We start from the raw sequence: 16,725 nt of genomic DNA on the forward strand, positions 1-16,725 counted from the left end.
CCTCTTTTAATTTAAAACCATTGACCCTCCTCCTGTAACCACAGTTACTAGTAAAAAGTCTTTCTCCATCTTTCTTATAGGCTCCCTATATGAATGGGAAGACTCCAGTAGGATTGAGTTGGTCCTTAGTACAACTCTCTTATTTGTGGGCTAATTTTTTACATTGTCATTTTCTGATATGTTCTTAATTTTGTTGCTTTGGAGGATAAGACATGTTAAAATTGCAAGTGTGTTTTTATGGACTTGTGTAAAAATGGATCTTCTCTGCTTGATGTTTTCAGTGGACCTTTCCAGGTGGATGTGTTCCTTCACCGTAATATCGTGAGGCTGATCAATTCATGACCATCTTTTCACTATGTCCTGGAATTTGTGCTCTTAGAACTCATGGGAGTAGTGCATTTTCTTACTTTCTGATTGTTTCATTCACCATTCATTTGATATTTGTTCTGTGTACTCCTATTAGTAGTTCTTTCTTCCCACCATTATTGACTGTACGTTCTCTTGCTGGTAAAATGACATTGAACGAAGTGGTGTTCTTCTACATAGCAAAGAAATTAATGTAAGCATATGCTTGCCAGATAGAAAAATTCCCTGCTACCAAAATGCCTTGGCCTTTTAGATTGCCTGTAATAGTACAAGTTTGGAAGAGTTATTGATAACTGAAGAAAAAGTTATTTGTAGTATCTTCTGGTTATCTTTGCTACCCATAAGGCTGTTTGTTAAACAGTGAGCTACCACAGAACCCAGAGTTGCTCAGAAGTACTGGAGTTTTACTGTTGAATGGGAAGGAGCTATTTGCACTTGCTGGTAAATAGTGTCTACTGCTTGGAAAGCTTTTTGCTGTTATGTTTTGTTGTTAGCATTATAGTTTTGTTGTCAGCTGCACTGATCTAAGTACCTACAGCCATTGGATTACTCTGGAATTGCTAAATTATGTTCCTTGGTTCTGGTATTTCACATCTTAGGATGGATTTCTCCTCTGTGTAAATGACAATATTTCAATGAAATAATAAATTTTGTATCTTTAGTGTGGATAAATTTAGACTGTCATATAATGTGTATGTTTTCTTTTCCTATTGCAGGTTATCCTCCTGGGAAACATCACTTTTTGTGTGTAAAGAATATCTTGCTGAGTTGCTGCAACTGAGTTTAGAATGTTACTTGACTTCTGATTCTGATGGAGGAATAACAAGAGCTCAGGCTGCTGCACTGGAAGACTTTACAGGAAATACAAAATGTCATCGAATAGGAGTCAGAACCCGCATGGACTTAAACAGATTGGTCTTGACCAGATATGGGATGACCTAAGAGCTGGAATTCAACAGGTTTACACCAGACAAAGTATGGCGAAATCCAGATACATGGAACTCTACACGTATCCTAGTGCCTATGATAGCTACTGCTCTCACTGCTGGTAGATTAGAGATAGCTTTTGACTTTTTTAGACAGAAAATTGCTCCATAACTATTTCACTTAATGGCTTTTAAGAATGCATGGTTTTGTTTTGAAGATTGGCTTTTTCAATTTAGTATTACTGGCAAATAGCAGGAACATTCTCTTGTCTGGAAAACTGGCTTCCATAATTATTAAGGCTACCTCTGTATTTCAGGTTTGATTACTGTTATCTTTATTAGAGCACATGTTTAAAGAGATTTTATTAATAGGTTGAATTTTGAGTCCACAAAGCACACAAAGGAAACAGAAATTCCTCTTTTTTTTTTCTGTTAGTCTCTGACATTATGCTTCATGTCTTACTGATAATCATGTCCAGTTACCTGGAAATTTTTCAGTTGTCATTCTCTATGTAATACTTTACTCTTGACTTGATTGTATAATTTTTCAGCTAGAGTGATAATGTCTCCAGTGGATTTTGCTTTAATTCTAGCTTGCATTGGAGAGTTATTTTCCAGCATCTCTGGAAAATACATTCTGGGTATTGTTATAAGATGCTGGAAGGGGGTTAACCTCCTTGTTCAAATGCACTGAGGTACTGCTTAGAAGATTGTAGGAAACTTATTTCTATCAGGTAGTGTATAAGGATTTTTTTAAACTAATTTGTAGGAGAAATGTGTCTCTTGTTGTATTATAGCTTCAATGTTTGACTTTAGGACTTAAATTAGAAAGGAAATTTTTTTTTTATTTCGCCTATAAGGTGCCATGTAAATGGATTTGATGACCTTTGTTTTGCATCGTTTGTTCTGCCTTGACTCTTGTAAGCTTATATTGCTCAGTAAAGTCAGCGCTGCTCAAAAAGGTGGTGGTCTACACACTTTGCTGTACATATGATAGAAATGATAACTGAATACATTTCGTATCATTAAGTAGTTCTGCTGCTTTTCTCTCCCCAATTTAGAGTTGTTTTTTTAAATGAAGTTATTATTCTGAACTAATGTCTATAGTTGTTGCTGGCATTGATTTGGAATTGCAGCATATAAAATTTTAGTCTATATTAATTTTTTTGAAAGGACAGAGCTTTTATAAAAGAAAGAGGAGCTTGAAGGCTATAAACCAGTCAATTCTGTAGTTCCCTAAACTTTCTAAGGAGGTAGAAAAGTTTCTCTGTACATGTAATCTTAGCATCAACATGTAATCTTTTCTATCTGTGCCTGCAGAATTCATGCTCCAGGCTGTGATGGGAGAAGCCCTGAGCAGCCTGCTGAGTGTCTCTAGGGTATTTCTTTAATAGCAATGGGAAGATGAAATAACATTTGTTTAGGGTCAGTACTTTTCCTAAGATTTAAAGTTAGTGATTTCTTGCACAACTAGGTTCAACATTGGTTTTGACTCAGTGAAACAACTCTGTAAAAATTGAATATCTGATAGAAATTTGACATGCAATAGAAGCTCAGAGAGTTTATTCTTCGGAGTGCCTTAAATATATTCTTGTTCATGAAGTCTGTTAAGCAGGGCGGCTGAAGACTAAGTACTGATTATTATAATGGTAATGGTTAAACACAGGCTTTTTCCCTTTCCTGGTGTTCTCAAAGATGCTCAGAATGAAGCTGTAAAACGGACTCATTTCCTCCTTGCTTCTGCTTCAAGGAGTTGTTGGAACAAAAATAAGGACTGTTTATGTTAATTTCTTAAGTGAATTAATTTAGGGGGTAATTTTGGTGGTCAGCTTGGATTTTTGTCCAAGCTTTTGGACTTAATTATAATATAATAGTTCGATAACTCAGAATATTTGATACTAGTTAGGCTGAGTATTTAGTCTCCTATGAAGATAGCAATGCATTTTGCATCCTATACCAAGTACATGTGTTCAAAAGTTGTGCTTAAAAGATTACACCCCTTTCAAAGCAGTAACTGTGACATATTTGCTCAGTCTTTGTGTACAGCCAGTCTTGTAGTCGGGTAGATGTTTATTTCAGGAAGCTTTGCTTATCAACCAGCTTAGTTTGAAAAGCAAAACAGCTGCAGATGAGTTTCAGTTGCAGCTGTAATTGGTCTGAAGATCAGCTGTACTTTCAAGAATGTCTTGACAATCGACAGTTTGGTCTTTTCCCATCCTTTCTCTCTTTCCCCATCCACCCCCTTTTTTTTTCTTGTCAGGATATTGCTTCTGAAGTCGATTTCATTACATCCCTCTAATTTATAAGAGGGTAACTGTGCATATAAGCAAACCTCCCTTCAGTCCTGTATCTGCTATCAGTTTTTCAATCAAAATTTATTTGAGATGTAGAAGATTTTGTTGTGCCTTGGTCAAGTCCCTCTGGAAAAGAATTAGAATCGTGCAATAATGCAATTCAAGCAGTTGTGACCTCTGTCACACCTGCAGTTGTTTTCTTTGTTCAGAGGGTCTCTTTGTGAAACAGTAAATTCAGTCTCTTGAGTACAGGCTGGAGCCTGTGCTTAAGGTGGGTTTTTTCCCCTTCATTTCAGTGGGAGCAGAAACAGGATGATTATTCCAGGCGTTTTTTAGATCTGAATATTGAAGAGGTGAATGAAGAATTTTGTTTCTGAATGGTGGTTACCAAGTTCCTCACCTGTACTTCTTGTAATTTAGATTTATTTGTGCTTTTAACTGCAAGGTACCTTTTTTTGTGAGATTGGATGATCACATATTTCCTTCTTGTGCGGTTTGTTGTTTTGGTGTTTCATTTTTCCCCCCACATGTGAGATTCTTGAAAATGAAATCTAGATGTTTTTCTGTTCCTTACCCAGATATTATGTAATTTCTAGTTCTGAAGAGCCTAGTTGTCCCTATAACAGTAATTAACATCATCTGACAACCAGTATTACAATCTAGCTCAGAATTACATGCCAAACATTGACTTTATGCCAAAAAGAGAAATAGCCAATAAAATTAACTAGATTTTTAGGGGCAGTATACCTAAATACTGTGAGGGAAGGGCCTGTTCACCCTGTTTTTCATTTAGTGATTATTAGTTTGGAGGCTGTGATCCACAGGACTGGCTTGTAAAAGTCAGTGTTTAGGGGGTATATGTATACAGAACATCTCCTGGTGGCATTCAGTCTGTTTGGAGGAAACTTCAATTAGTCTGTCCAAGAGAAAACTGTACTTTTGTATCACAAGTTTTGAGTTTCTGTTTTGAATTGTTGGTTGAAAACCTATTATTTGGTTTACTAGAATTATTCTTACTCAACCTATTTATATTGCTGTAGGCCGCTTGTCTTTATAGCCACCTCTTCTTAACTCCATTTGGCAGTGATAAAATATTCATACATCTTGTGCTCTTTTCTTCTCTTTTGGCAGAAAGTGATGTCTGTTTTTCAGACTAATTGTATGGTGAGCCTGAAATTTATTTTCCTCAAACCTCATGGTATGAGAGGATGAATTGGGGTTTGCTGGACATTTGTATTGAAACTCAGTGGAGAAAATGAAAGGGGTTTGTTACTTTTCTTGTTTTATGTATCTTAAGAAGATTCTCAGGCCAAGTACTAAAATGTCAGAAAACTTTGCTGCACTGTATCAAAGTAGTGTAATTTTTCACAGTGACTTAGACAAAGAGCTGAGTAACTTTGCTAAAACACTTACTTTTTTTTAGAAGCACATATCAACAATTTTCAGATTGCATTGGTGAATGGAAAGGTTAGCGGTGTGCTTCTCTGTTGCATGTGTGCGCTCTTTGAAGTGCCAAAATTTTGACATAAATTCATGCTTTCACTGCCCTCATTTACAAAACATAACCTGAGAAGCATTTTTAGGTATTCTTTTAAACAATCTAGTTAATTTATGCCCATACAGAACAGATTAATCTTTTTGTCAAAATTTAGTATTTAAAGAAAATTTGAGAAAAATAAGATGAGTTTAAAGAGTCCGGTTGCTATTAATTTATAACAGATGAGATTTATATCTGCGTGAGGATATCTTAAAATGTTGTCATTGATAAGAAGAGTTTATAAGACTGTGGAAGGTGTGATGTGGTTGTTTAACCAAGGTATAAGTTGCAATGTCCAGATTGCAGTGTTCAGATTGGCTTTCAAGGTCCTTCAAATGTTATATACATAAATATTGCACTATTGATTTCAGCAGGTTTCTAGAATACCTTTGAGTAGTTGATTGACATCATTATCATGTAGTTCTTATGTGGAAATTTGAAGAAAATGACTGAATTTATTATGACTTAAAATTTGCTCAAGTCTTACACCAATAAATTGGATCTTAAAAATGTGTTTCTTACATTATTCCATTATTAGCCATTATTTGTAAATTTTTTCAAAATAATTGCTTGCAGTTTGTCAAGGATAAGTAAAGGCTATGCTGTTCTGTCACATTTCATTATTTTGTGAAAAACCCTTGCTTCTTTTGATTCAATTTTGTTCACTTATTTTAACAAAGCAGTGGCTACTAAATAACTATTGGATCAGCTGTAAGTAATTGTATATCAGAAAAGGTTACTGTAATCATTTTATAAAATGGGATTTTTTTTTCCTCACATATTAGCAACTGGTATAGGAAAATAGTGTGTAAATAAAACATTAAATAAAGTGTAGTATGCTAGCACTTCAGAAATACCAGATGACTCAGGATGGTCTGTCTGTTCATTAAATAGAAAGTGTAAATATATTTCACTTTTTTTTTTCCCTGTGAGTAGATTCAGCACCAGTAGTATATGTTGACCAAGCAAAAAGCAAAACCATTAAGCCCTTTTCATGGCATCCTTTGCCAAGATCCTTTATAGTTGCTTCTATTGCAATCTTTTTTCCTTGTTTAATTCCTGTATTTTAGCAGGATTTTAGATCAGTAGATGCATATTAAAACTGTGAAAATATTTCATTTTCTAATCACATGAATCTGTTGTTACCAGGCAGCACGGTATGTTCTTGTTTTTTTCTTTCTGCACAGATTATTATGCTCTTTCTATGCAGAAAAGATACTGAGGTGTTAGGGCATGCTCTTCTTATTTACATCTCAGACACTGTTCCACTTTCTCTTAAGATTCAATCACTCTAAGCCATCCTTTCACTTCAATGTCAAATTGTTGAAGGTCACTTTGGATGCATAAGGCAGCCTCTTCTGTCTGCTAGTATTAGTCCTGCATATATTCAATATCCTATTTCATAGGACTTCTCATGTTCCAGTTAGTGCTTGTGTGAAATGTGAAGGCAGAAGTAAATGTGTTTGTTGACATGTTTAAAGGATACATAATAGACCTGTTCTTGTCTGGAAAGGTACATGTAATTGTATGCATTTGTGTGTATTTACAAAGATTGCATCTTCAGTTTGAAAGAAGGGCAGAATCATTTCTTTATGCACTCTTCCACAATGATTGCTTGCTGTTCTACTTGCTTTTTATAGTAACCAATAATATTCTGTTCAGAACCAACCTCTGTTAATGCAAAGAAAGAAATTTAAAAGCAGCCTCAGTTATGGAGGTTCATACACTCCCTGTCATAAAGACTGTACACTTTGTTTATGCATTTGGTTTTGAAATTTTGTATTTTCCTTGTAACTCAGTGCTTCTCTGTGATACCATTGAGTTTATGCTGTAGAGAGAGAAACAATAAGTTATCTATTAGTCTTCAGATGGCTTTTGCTGAAAGTGTCTCTGATCTCAGACTTGTAGAAACGTGTTTGAGCTGAGTGATGCCTGGATTTTCATAGCAGCTGCATGGCTGATGCTGTAATAGCTTCTCAATCTCTTGCCTCAGCCCTTCCCTGACTAAAATGGTTTGTCTAAAATGGAGTGATTTAGCTGAGCAGTTGTATCAAATCTAAAGACTTAAATGTATCAGAATATATCAATTGAAACTCTGTCACAAGTTGTGAATGTGCGAGGTTGGGTACAGGCTCTTAATTTTGTTTGTTTACTTTCTCTGAATTGCTTTGTGGGGGTAACCCTTACTGACTGGATGATGAACTGACCATAGATAAAATCTCTTACTGATACCTCCCTGAAAAGAATAAAGGTTTCGGGAGTGCTTGTTTTACTGCTGCTCCTCACAAAGCTAAAGTGAGTGTTCAAAGCACTTGTTCTGAAAAGTGATTGGTTTTTTACAACCTTAAAATTTCAAAAACTTTTGCAAAATTCCTTCATCTGTTTGACTCACAAAACATGTGTGCATGTCCACTTCTCTTAGCTTCTCTTCTCTAATCCACCCTAATCTTCTGGATTTCAACAGGACTTGAATGGCTTTAATTTTGAAAAAAATATGTAAAGCTGTTCTTTAGTAAGTGTAATAAGCTGTGTTGTTTGTATTAGAAGTGGTTCTACAATAATACAAAGTGTCTGTAGCCTTCCCTAGCAATTTTCCTGTCAGTGTTTGCAGTAATTCTCTATAAGATGTTCTTGCATGCCTTTGGTGTAATCTAGGAAAATACACATTTTTGACAAAAGTGGAATTAATCTCAATTTAGTCCTGCAGGCTAGCTACTGAGCCTGAAGTTAATGACTGCTTAAGGTCTGTGAAATAGCAAATTTATGCCTAAAACTGATCTTTATAATAAAGAGACTAGAAATAATGAGAGAGAAATTGTGATTGGACAGTTGTTTGGCTTGTGTTATTGTGGGCATCCCTGCGCTGTAGTTTTCTGCTGTGTTCTGTTAATTCTTCTTACCTGTTCCTCACATAGACTTCTTCCAGTTCTGTTAATTTTTCATAGAAAAATGAAAGAACTCTAGGGATTTGGCTGTGGTGAACCAGTTATTACCTCAGCAGAACTGTTTTCTTTTAAAAACTTGAAGGCTTATGCAAAACTGAATGATTTATACTCATCATTGTAGAGTCTGAGCGCTTTCTTGTTGTGTGTTGAATTACACAACTGATCATTTTTCTTATGTAATTTTGGTTTGCAGTTGCTTCCAGAGGAAAAAAAATCCTGTATGTATTACTTTGGTACTTTTTGAGGAGAGAGGGTAGATTAGAATTGACCATGGCATGCTCAAGCTTGTGTTTTGTTGGCATGCCTGCTCAAAAAATCTATGCAGTCCTGCTGAAAGAGCCTGTTTCACTTCCCCAGTGTGGGCACAGAAGTTCAGATCTGCTCACCAAAGGGTCTGGGGCCAGGGACCACCGCTGGTTGTAGTGTTGGTTCCTTCCCCAGTCCTCATGACAGACTGCCTGCATGAACTCCCATGCTACTGGAAACCAGGTGGCAAGGAAGCTCTCCAGCTGGGTTGTGTGTTAGGACAATTTCCTCCAGTGGAAGTGATCTGGTAAAAGGCCTTAAATCCATTAGGGTCTGGCAGCACAAGATTTTTTTTTTTTTTCTGTTGCCTGTCTGCCAAGGCTGTCAAAAGTAGTGTAAATTATATTGGTGACAGAGGTGGTAAAATAAATTTGTCTTTGGCTATTTTTTGTTTTGAAGACTTTTGGAGGAGAATAAAGTTCTGAAAAGGATTTTTCATCTTGAACAGCACAATGCTGAATTATTTTATAAACTTTCTTGGAGTTTTTGACCTCAAATTTATTTTAGACAAGTAAATTAAATTTCTCCTTCACTGTATGGAAGGTGTAGAGGTTAGAGGAGATTGATCTTGATCTCTTCCTCCTGGGCCAGATCTGAAGTTCAGCAGCCCAAAGCTTGGGGATCAGCACAGCTTCACTCTGGTTCAAACTTTTCTATTGATGAATTAACTTCTCTGCTTGTTATGGTATGCAAATTGCTATACAGAATTGTGCAAACACCCCCAAAAATGTTTCCTGGTAGCTGTTTTCGTGTGTATATAGCTTCCAGCATACCATGCATCGAGGGTTTTATTTTGCTTTCTGCAACTAGGAGTTCTTTTCATAGCATTCCCCTTGTGATTCTCAGATGGACTGTCATACACTTTGTTGCAAGCAGCACAAATCTGAGTTTGTTTTGAATATGTCAGTCTTTTTGTCATTTGCTGGCTCTAGCAGATGGGGGGACAGATTGTAAACAAAGTGTGAGAGAGCATGCTTTATGTAGAATATGTCAAGGAGTTGCACTTGCAAACTAACTTCAGTTTGACTTGTATGGAACAATGAAACTAGAGCATTTCAACAGTGCTGTCTTGGACCCTTGGGCTAGCAAATCTCAAGTCAGAATAAAAGGCAAAGATGAGCATTACTGGAATTACTTTTGTTGCAGCTCTGAGGTGATTACTGTCAGGCATGGACAAAAGGTCCCAGTCTCTGTGTTTACAATGAATCCTGGGTTTAATCGTAAAATATATGGGGTAAGAAAAAGGCTTATGTCTTCTAATCTTGGCCTTTTTTCTGGAGGCTATTTTGGTTGTTTGTAGAGATGAATAGAATGTTTTTGTCAGGCAGTACTCTCAAAACTGCAAGAATTACCCTTCATCTGGACAGTCTTCCTATTTTAAGGCTTGCTCAAAGCCACTTGGGATAAGAGAGGGGAAGAAGGAGGCAAGACTGTCAAGGGGGTATTTATGAATCAGCCCTAATTTCCTAGTATCATGATGGAGAGGCTTTCCATAAACAATTTAGAGAAATTTTTATATATTAGCTATTTTAAAAAGACCCTGTTGGGTAACAGGTTACCTGCTTTTCTTAACCTGCTTTTCTTGTTTGTAGCAATAAAGTCAGTTGCAAATCTAGAGGAAAATGATTGTGCTATGTCTTGTTCTTCACTTGAACAGAGAATTCTGAAATCAAAGTGTAGATAGTAAAAGTAGCAACAGTGCCAGAGAATTTGAGCAAACAAATGACTAGGAGGTGGAAGAAATCCATAATGTTCAGGAAATTAGTGGCTGATAGAGATAAGAGGCTGATTAAAAGTTCGATTGCTTCAATTCACTACAAATGAAGTCTTTATGTTGTTGGTTGGCATTGTGAGAAATTTACTTACTTGGCATCTGGATGAGGTAAAAGATAAGAAATAAATGTACACTGTATTTTCAAAAAGGCTTAATATTAGGCAAAGAGTTATTTCTTTGCACAGAATGCAATGACTTTCTAAACAAGCATGTAAATATAGACTGTGAGTAGGCTTTCCATGCTTCTTGATGTGAAGACCCTGAGCCTTGTTCCTGGTGGCATGCAGGATACTCTGATCATTAAACCCAGTTTAAGGGTATATTTTGTCTATTAAGTGTTTTACAAAATTAATTGCAAGGAAGTTAACTGGATATTTGGAGACAATTTTCTTCTTGAGCTTTACTACTTGGAAGCAAATCTATTTATAATGACTGTAATGCATCATGTATTTGTGGTTTATAATTTTCTTGGTATTTATTTGTGCTGATGTCTTGCTATTCTGTTGTGCTGGACTTTGTGAAGGGAAAGATAAAAGTCAAATCTCTGCAATATATTAATTTCCTAGTTCATGGTATGCTGTGGAGGAAACCTGTCTGATGGTTAAAGCTGGGTCCACTTGTGTTGAGGGATAAAGTACTGGAATGGTCTGCTGGTGGAGGTGTTAAACATATTCCTGGATGTGCTTAAAAAAGACTGGATGTGGCAGAGTGCCATGGTTTAGTTGAGGTGTTAGGGCATGGGTTGAACTTGATCTTGAAGGTCTCTTCCAACCTAGTGATTTTGTGAAAACACAAGCCAAATTGAACATTCTGGATTGGTTAATACAATGTTTTCTAACAAGGATGTGACTCAAAAGCCTGTCCTTGGACTGGCAGTAGAAGAGTAAGTGCCCAGTAGCTTCATTCCTTTTGGCTGATTGTTGTTTGTGTGAGTCATTAGGGTGATTTTTATTGTCGGATCTTAGTTCTCATCAAGTTCAATCTGGGTGGTAGCTAGCTAGTTTATTTTTCTTGCTTGTGGAATGCAGCTTCTTTAGGGATGCCTTCTTATTTGAAGTGTTTGGGACAATATGACTTCCACTTACTACTTTGGAAGAATTCTGAATATTTGAGTTTTTTAGATCAGAAAACAGAACGCATTCTTGAAATGTTACGTTAACAGTTACATCAAGTCTTCCAGACTGTAGTAGTATAAGAGGAAAAAAATATTGCTGCCACTTGCTAGGATCATCTTCTGCATCTCTGATACCTGGGTTAAAGATGTAAAGAGCAGGCTTCCTACCCTGGGACAATTCTCAGATTTTCAGGTAGACAGCAGTGAAGTTGCAAGAACTCTAAAGGTAATCAGGAGACTTCAGGTACTTGGGGTGACCGGTTAAGAGATCAGAAGCTGAAGTAGTTTTCCTGCCTTTCTCTTTCCAGTTCCAAGAAATAAGGAGGAATAAACAGGAAGAGCTGGCAGATCAATACTTGGCTCTGAGCCTGGTGTCAGTGGCAGATTTTATTAAAAAAAAAAAAAAAAGAAGAAGAAGAAAAAAAAACCAACCTAGTGCTAGGTTTATATGACATCAGGCCTACTGGTGGTGACAGACACAGTACACCTGTCTCAAAAAGGGAAAAAGTATCTTTGCAGATACCAGAGTTTCTAGAGGTCTTCTAGAGAGAGATTTGAAAAGGAAAAAGGTTAAAACCAGGAGGCAGCATGCCAGTGTTTGAGGGGTGGTGTACTAGTGAGGTCTTTCAATCTGATATCTCAGTGGAGGTAAGCAATGGAGATCCATGTGGCAGCAAAAAAGGGTCGCTGTGTTAGAAACCACAAAATTGCCTGGTTACATAGGAATTAGGGCTTCTAGCCAAAAAAAAAGATGGTGGGGTCAACAGCCCAACCAAGTGCATTTGTATGAAAGCAGCAAGGCAGCAAGCGGGCAGCCAGACACAAGCCTTCTTCCCCAGGGCTCAGTGCTGGAGCCAGTACTGTTCAGCAGTGACTGAGACAGGGGGATCAAGTGCACCCTCGGGGATTTGGCAGAGCACACCGAGTTGGCTGAGGGTGCTGATCTGCTGGAGTGTGGGTACTGTAGGCTTTGCAAAGGGGTCCACAGAGGCAGGACCAGTGAGCTGAGGCCCGTGGTATGAGGTTCAGCAAAGCCAAGTGCTGGGTCCTGCACTTCAACCACAACAACCCCAGGCAGTGCTGCAGGTTGGGGTAACTGTGGCTGCAAAGCTGCCCCATGGAAAAGGACCTGGGGGTGCTGTTTGACAGCTGTCAGAACATGAGCCAGGCTGTGCCCAGGTGGCCAAGAAGGCCAATGGCATCCCCTGGACCAGGGCAGTGATGGTTCTGCTATACTTAGCAGCTCAAATCCAGTGTCCAGTTCTGGGCTCCTCACAACAGGAAAGACCTTGAGGGGCTGGAGCATGTCCAGAGAAGGGCAGCGGAGCTGGAGAAGGGTCTGGAGCACAAGGCTGATGAGAAGAGACTGAGGGAGCTGGGAGTGTTTAGCCTGGAAAAAAGGAGGCTCAGGGAGCCTCATTGCTCTCTACAGCTGCCTGCAAGGAGGCTGTAGCAAGGTGAGGGTCATGCCCTTCTCCCATGTAATCAGCAACAGGACAAGAGCATATAGCCCTAAGTTGCATCAGAGGAGATGTATGTTGGATATTAGGAAAACTTTCTTTACTGTCCTGCATTGGAATGATGTGCCCAGATAGGTGGTGGAATCAGTGTCTCTGGAGGTATTTCAAAGACCCTTAGATAGGGTGATTAGGGAGATGGTTTAATGGTGGACTTGGTGGTGCTATATTAATGATTGGACTCATCTTAGAAGTCTTTTCTGATCCAAACAATTCTATGACTCTGTGATTCTACACTAAAATTTTGGGATTAACTTGTAGCCTAAAATTGGGTTATAGTGAATCTCATCTTATGGTGTGCATTTAAATGTGTGTGTGTGTCTCAGCATTACTGCTTTCCAGGTTCGTCCTGTGTGCTAATCTTAAGTGGCCAAATCCTTATTATAGAGAATGGTGTTTGAAAGAATGCAAAAGTATTCTCTTGTGTTTTCAACTACTGAATGTTGCTTGAGGCTAGTATTGAAATTTCTTTCAGTTCAAATGAAAGCTTATGTATTTATAGAAGACCAATATACTAGATCAAATAAATTCCATTTAAATAATCTTATCAGCAAATTCCACTGCTTTGTTTTCTTGATGGCCTTGTTAAGTAAGTAAATGAATTTAATGTTGGGGTCAGTACTTGCAGTGCTCTCAGTCTGACACAATTTTGCTGCAGATAATTCTGCTGAAAATTACTTAATTTTCTTAGCTGTGATTTGATTTGATGTAGGTTATTGCGCCTTGGAATAAGTCATTCACAGTTGCATAAAAACTTACTGAAATTAGCATTGTTTTTCATTGTATCATTAATGTCTTATGGTGGCAAATGTATTCCTTAACTTTCCTGTCAGTCATGTTTATAACTACTGTACCAGTGTACACCAGTCTAATCAAGCACGGGGAGCTGGAGTACCTCCTTCTAAATCGAAAAAGGGCCAGACACCTGGAGGTGCTCAGTTTGTTGGCTTGGAATTGTACAAACGGCTAAAAGAATTTCTGAAGAACTACTTGACTAATCTCCTTAAGGTAAGATGGGGTATGAGATCGATCTGCACTTGTAGTAACATAAACTGGGGTGTGAAAAGCTGTATCTATAAGCCTGAGGTGTATACAGCCACTGGAAGTAAACTGAGTAATCTTAAAAGGTGCTTTTGTCTCCGTAGCCATTAGAATGTTTTGTTGGCTTTACCTCAGACATAGATCAGTCCCTAAGCTTGTACCTGTGAGCTGCTTTTCCTCTTCAAGCCGAAACAGCATTCCTGTGTTTTATAGAAGTAATGTTACATGACATCTGAAGTACTGTCGTGTACTTGAGCAAGAAGAGCTAGGCTTTCCAAGCAATTATCCAGCATATTAGGACTGTTGAAAAAATGGATGCCTGTCATGTTGAAAATGCCTGACAGTAGCCTTTATTTTAGTTTAATAAATAAACTACTAATAGAGCTGGATGTTGTCTTGCATCCAGAGGGACAGAGAGTCTTCTGGAGCTTTATCTTTGCTGTGCATTTTTTTCCCAGCCTTTTAATTTCAAAATCTCATACTGGCTTCGTGCCTTACTAATGTAGAACTAAATGTATTAGCAGTGTGTTTCCTGTAAATACATTGCATGGTGTAGGTTTATTACACAGTCAGTTTGTATGCCCTGATATGTCTTGGTTGTACTTTAAAATCGCACAACAGTACTGGCAAACGTGTAATTTCAGGATGGTGAAGATTTGATGGACGAGAGTGTGCTGAAATTCTACACTCAACAGTGGGAAGATTATAGGTTTTCAAGCAAGGTATTGAATGGGATATGTGCCTACCTCAATCGACATTGGGTTCGTCGTGAGTGCGATGAGGGTCGTAAAGGAATATATGAAATTTATTCAGTAAGTAGCTTTTTGAAGTGAGCGATTTGTCCATTCCATCTCCATGTTTGCATTATCATACTATAGATCACTCCTTAAATCTTGTAGGAGGTTCATGAACATTTTGCAGAAGTGGGCAAAGTGGCATTCTCCCTCCTTTCCCTACTCCTACCTCAGTATATTTGTAAAAATTCCAAGGTCTAAGTCTGTGAGATGTTTCATCTGCCTTGTATGTATTGGGTCTTCAGCAGTAGACTATTGAGGGTTGTCTGAATATTTGCTGCTTAGTGTTATCTGTGTTCCTCAGTGTGGCCTTGTCATCCCACTTTCAATTCAGCCAAGCATTTCAAACACCAAATGAACCAGTAAATAATTTTTTTTTTCTGACTTCAGTACATTTCTACAAATTTTTTAGCATCCAAGCTGCTAAGATACAGACAACATTTGGTTTGTAGTGTAAGTTATTTTAGTGCAGTTCTGAAAGATTGGTATGTGATCTTGATAGGTTTTTTTTGTAACATGAAGTAATATAAATAAGGACAATACTTCTGTATCCCAGATAACTAAAAGGGTTTTTTTTTTTAATAAAGGATAGTTATTGTCCTTACTGGTGTAGAATTAGGGAAGTGCTGTTCTATTTTCCTGCTTCGCTAAAATTATTCTGCATATGGTAGAAAAACAGTTGGTATCCTTAGTTCACTTCCTCTTGACTTTAGTAGCCTAATGCTAAGGGACTATGTCAGCTTGGAAACTGACAACAAAAAAAGCTTAGTGTTTTCATAGTTACTCAAAGTGGGTTTTGTTAGTTTCCAAAGTTGGCAATACATCCCCTGGTGGAAAAAGGAGCAACTTAGTAAAGGTAGTGGTAAACCCAGTTGTCATTTTAATGTGAAACAATCTCATTGCTTGAGAAATGTGTATGCCAAAATATAGTTTTAGAAGTTCTCATTAGTTTGCATACTACATCAGCTTTCCTTAAAGGGAGTTACCCTATATGTATATGTGTATATGTAAATATTTTCTTTATTCCATCTTTCTTCTACCCTCTTTTACTTCTAGCTTGCCTTGGTGACCTGGCGAGACTGCTTATTCAGGCCATTAAATAAGCAGGTATGTATATATTAATATATTCCAACTATAGTGTTGGAATAGAAGGAATATTCCTATAGAAGGAATAAGCCTTTGTGTGTGTGATTGAACCTTTAAACCAAGACTGTTCCGTTATCTCTCTGCTGAGAGGACCCTTGGCTTTTTTTTTTTTAAGCTAAGGGGACTTGGAGTAGCAATTTCAGTGGTTACTAAGTTAGGCAGGAGTACAGGCTGATGACAGTCATGTCTTAAGGTTTGGGAGTCAAGATTGGATGAGAACAGATAGGGACAGGCTGGGATTTTTGTCTCTCCTAATGTTACTGTGAGTTGTTAGATTTAGCCTGGGATACTCAGGTCAGCCAAATGTTTAAAATTAGTGAATCAGCACAATATAAAACAAGGCATTCCATCACAATTTTTAGGTACATGTGTATGTTGATTTTACTTCTTAACAGTACTTCATGATGAAGTAGTTGCAGCAGAGTATTTGTCCAAAGAACACGTAGTTAGCTCAGGTCTTGTATTTCAGTGTTTTGTATTTCAGGTATTAATAAAAGAGAAGTTTGGCTTTGAAGGTGGTTTCTTGAAATGAAAGGAAAAAAAAAACAAAACTAAGCACTTTAATACCCATATACACCTTACTACTAATCAGACTGTAATTATGTTATATAACTTAAAGGAGTATCATTCTCTGAAGGAACTTTATATGTTCAGATTGCCTTAAATGTTATTCTGAAGGTGCCTGACTTTTCTTGAATATGAAAATAGACTCCTTATTAAGTGTGGTGCTTGATCTACCAGCTGCTTTCTCTGTGCTTGACTTAACTTTTAATCCCTGTTTTCTAAGGTAACAAATGCAGTGTTGAAATTGATTGAAAAGGAAAGAAATGGTGAAACTATCAATACAAGGCTGATCAGTGGAGTTGTACAATCCTATGGTAAATGTGATTTCTTTAAGATTCTGTTACTTTCTTAAAAATAAATAAATTTATATATCCTATCAACGCCCAGAAGTAACATCCCAC

At 37.5% G+C, this 16,725-nt stretch overlaps 1 protein-coding gene across 1 annotated transcript in view; it reads left to right on the forward strand.

Moving 5' to 3' along the window:
* The window catches only part of CUL1 (cullin 1), a 52,479-nt gene that overhangs the window by 13,985 nt on the left and 21,769 nt on the right, over window positions 1-16,725 (forward strand). The window contains exons 2-6 of the mRNA XM_059850222.1: window positions 1,083-1,375; window positions 13,613-13,787; window positions 14,465-14,632; window positions 15,671-15,721; window positions 16,548-16,638. Of these exons, the coding sequence (XP_059706205.1) occupies window positions 1,236-1,375; window positions 13,613-13,787; window positions 14,465-14,632; window positions 15,671-15,721; window positions 16,548-16,638 (625 nt within the window). The 5' untranslated portion in view covers window positions 1,083-1,235. The remainder of the gene's footprint in view (window positions 1-1,082; window positions 1,376-13,612; window positions 13,788-14,464; window positions 14,633-15,670; window positions 15,722-16,547; window positions 16,639-16,725) is intronic.

Source organism: Haemorhous mexicanus, chromosome 1 (genome assembly GCF_027477595.1).
Source record: "Haemorhous mexicanus isolate bHaeMex1 chromosome 1, bHaeMex1.pri, whole genome shotgun sequence".
Lineage (NCBI taxonomy): Eukaryota > Metazoa > Chordata > Aves > Passeriformes > Fringillidae > Haemorhous > Haemorhous mexicanus.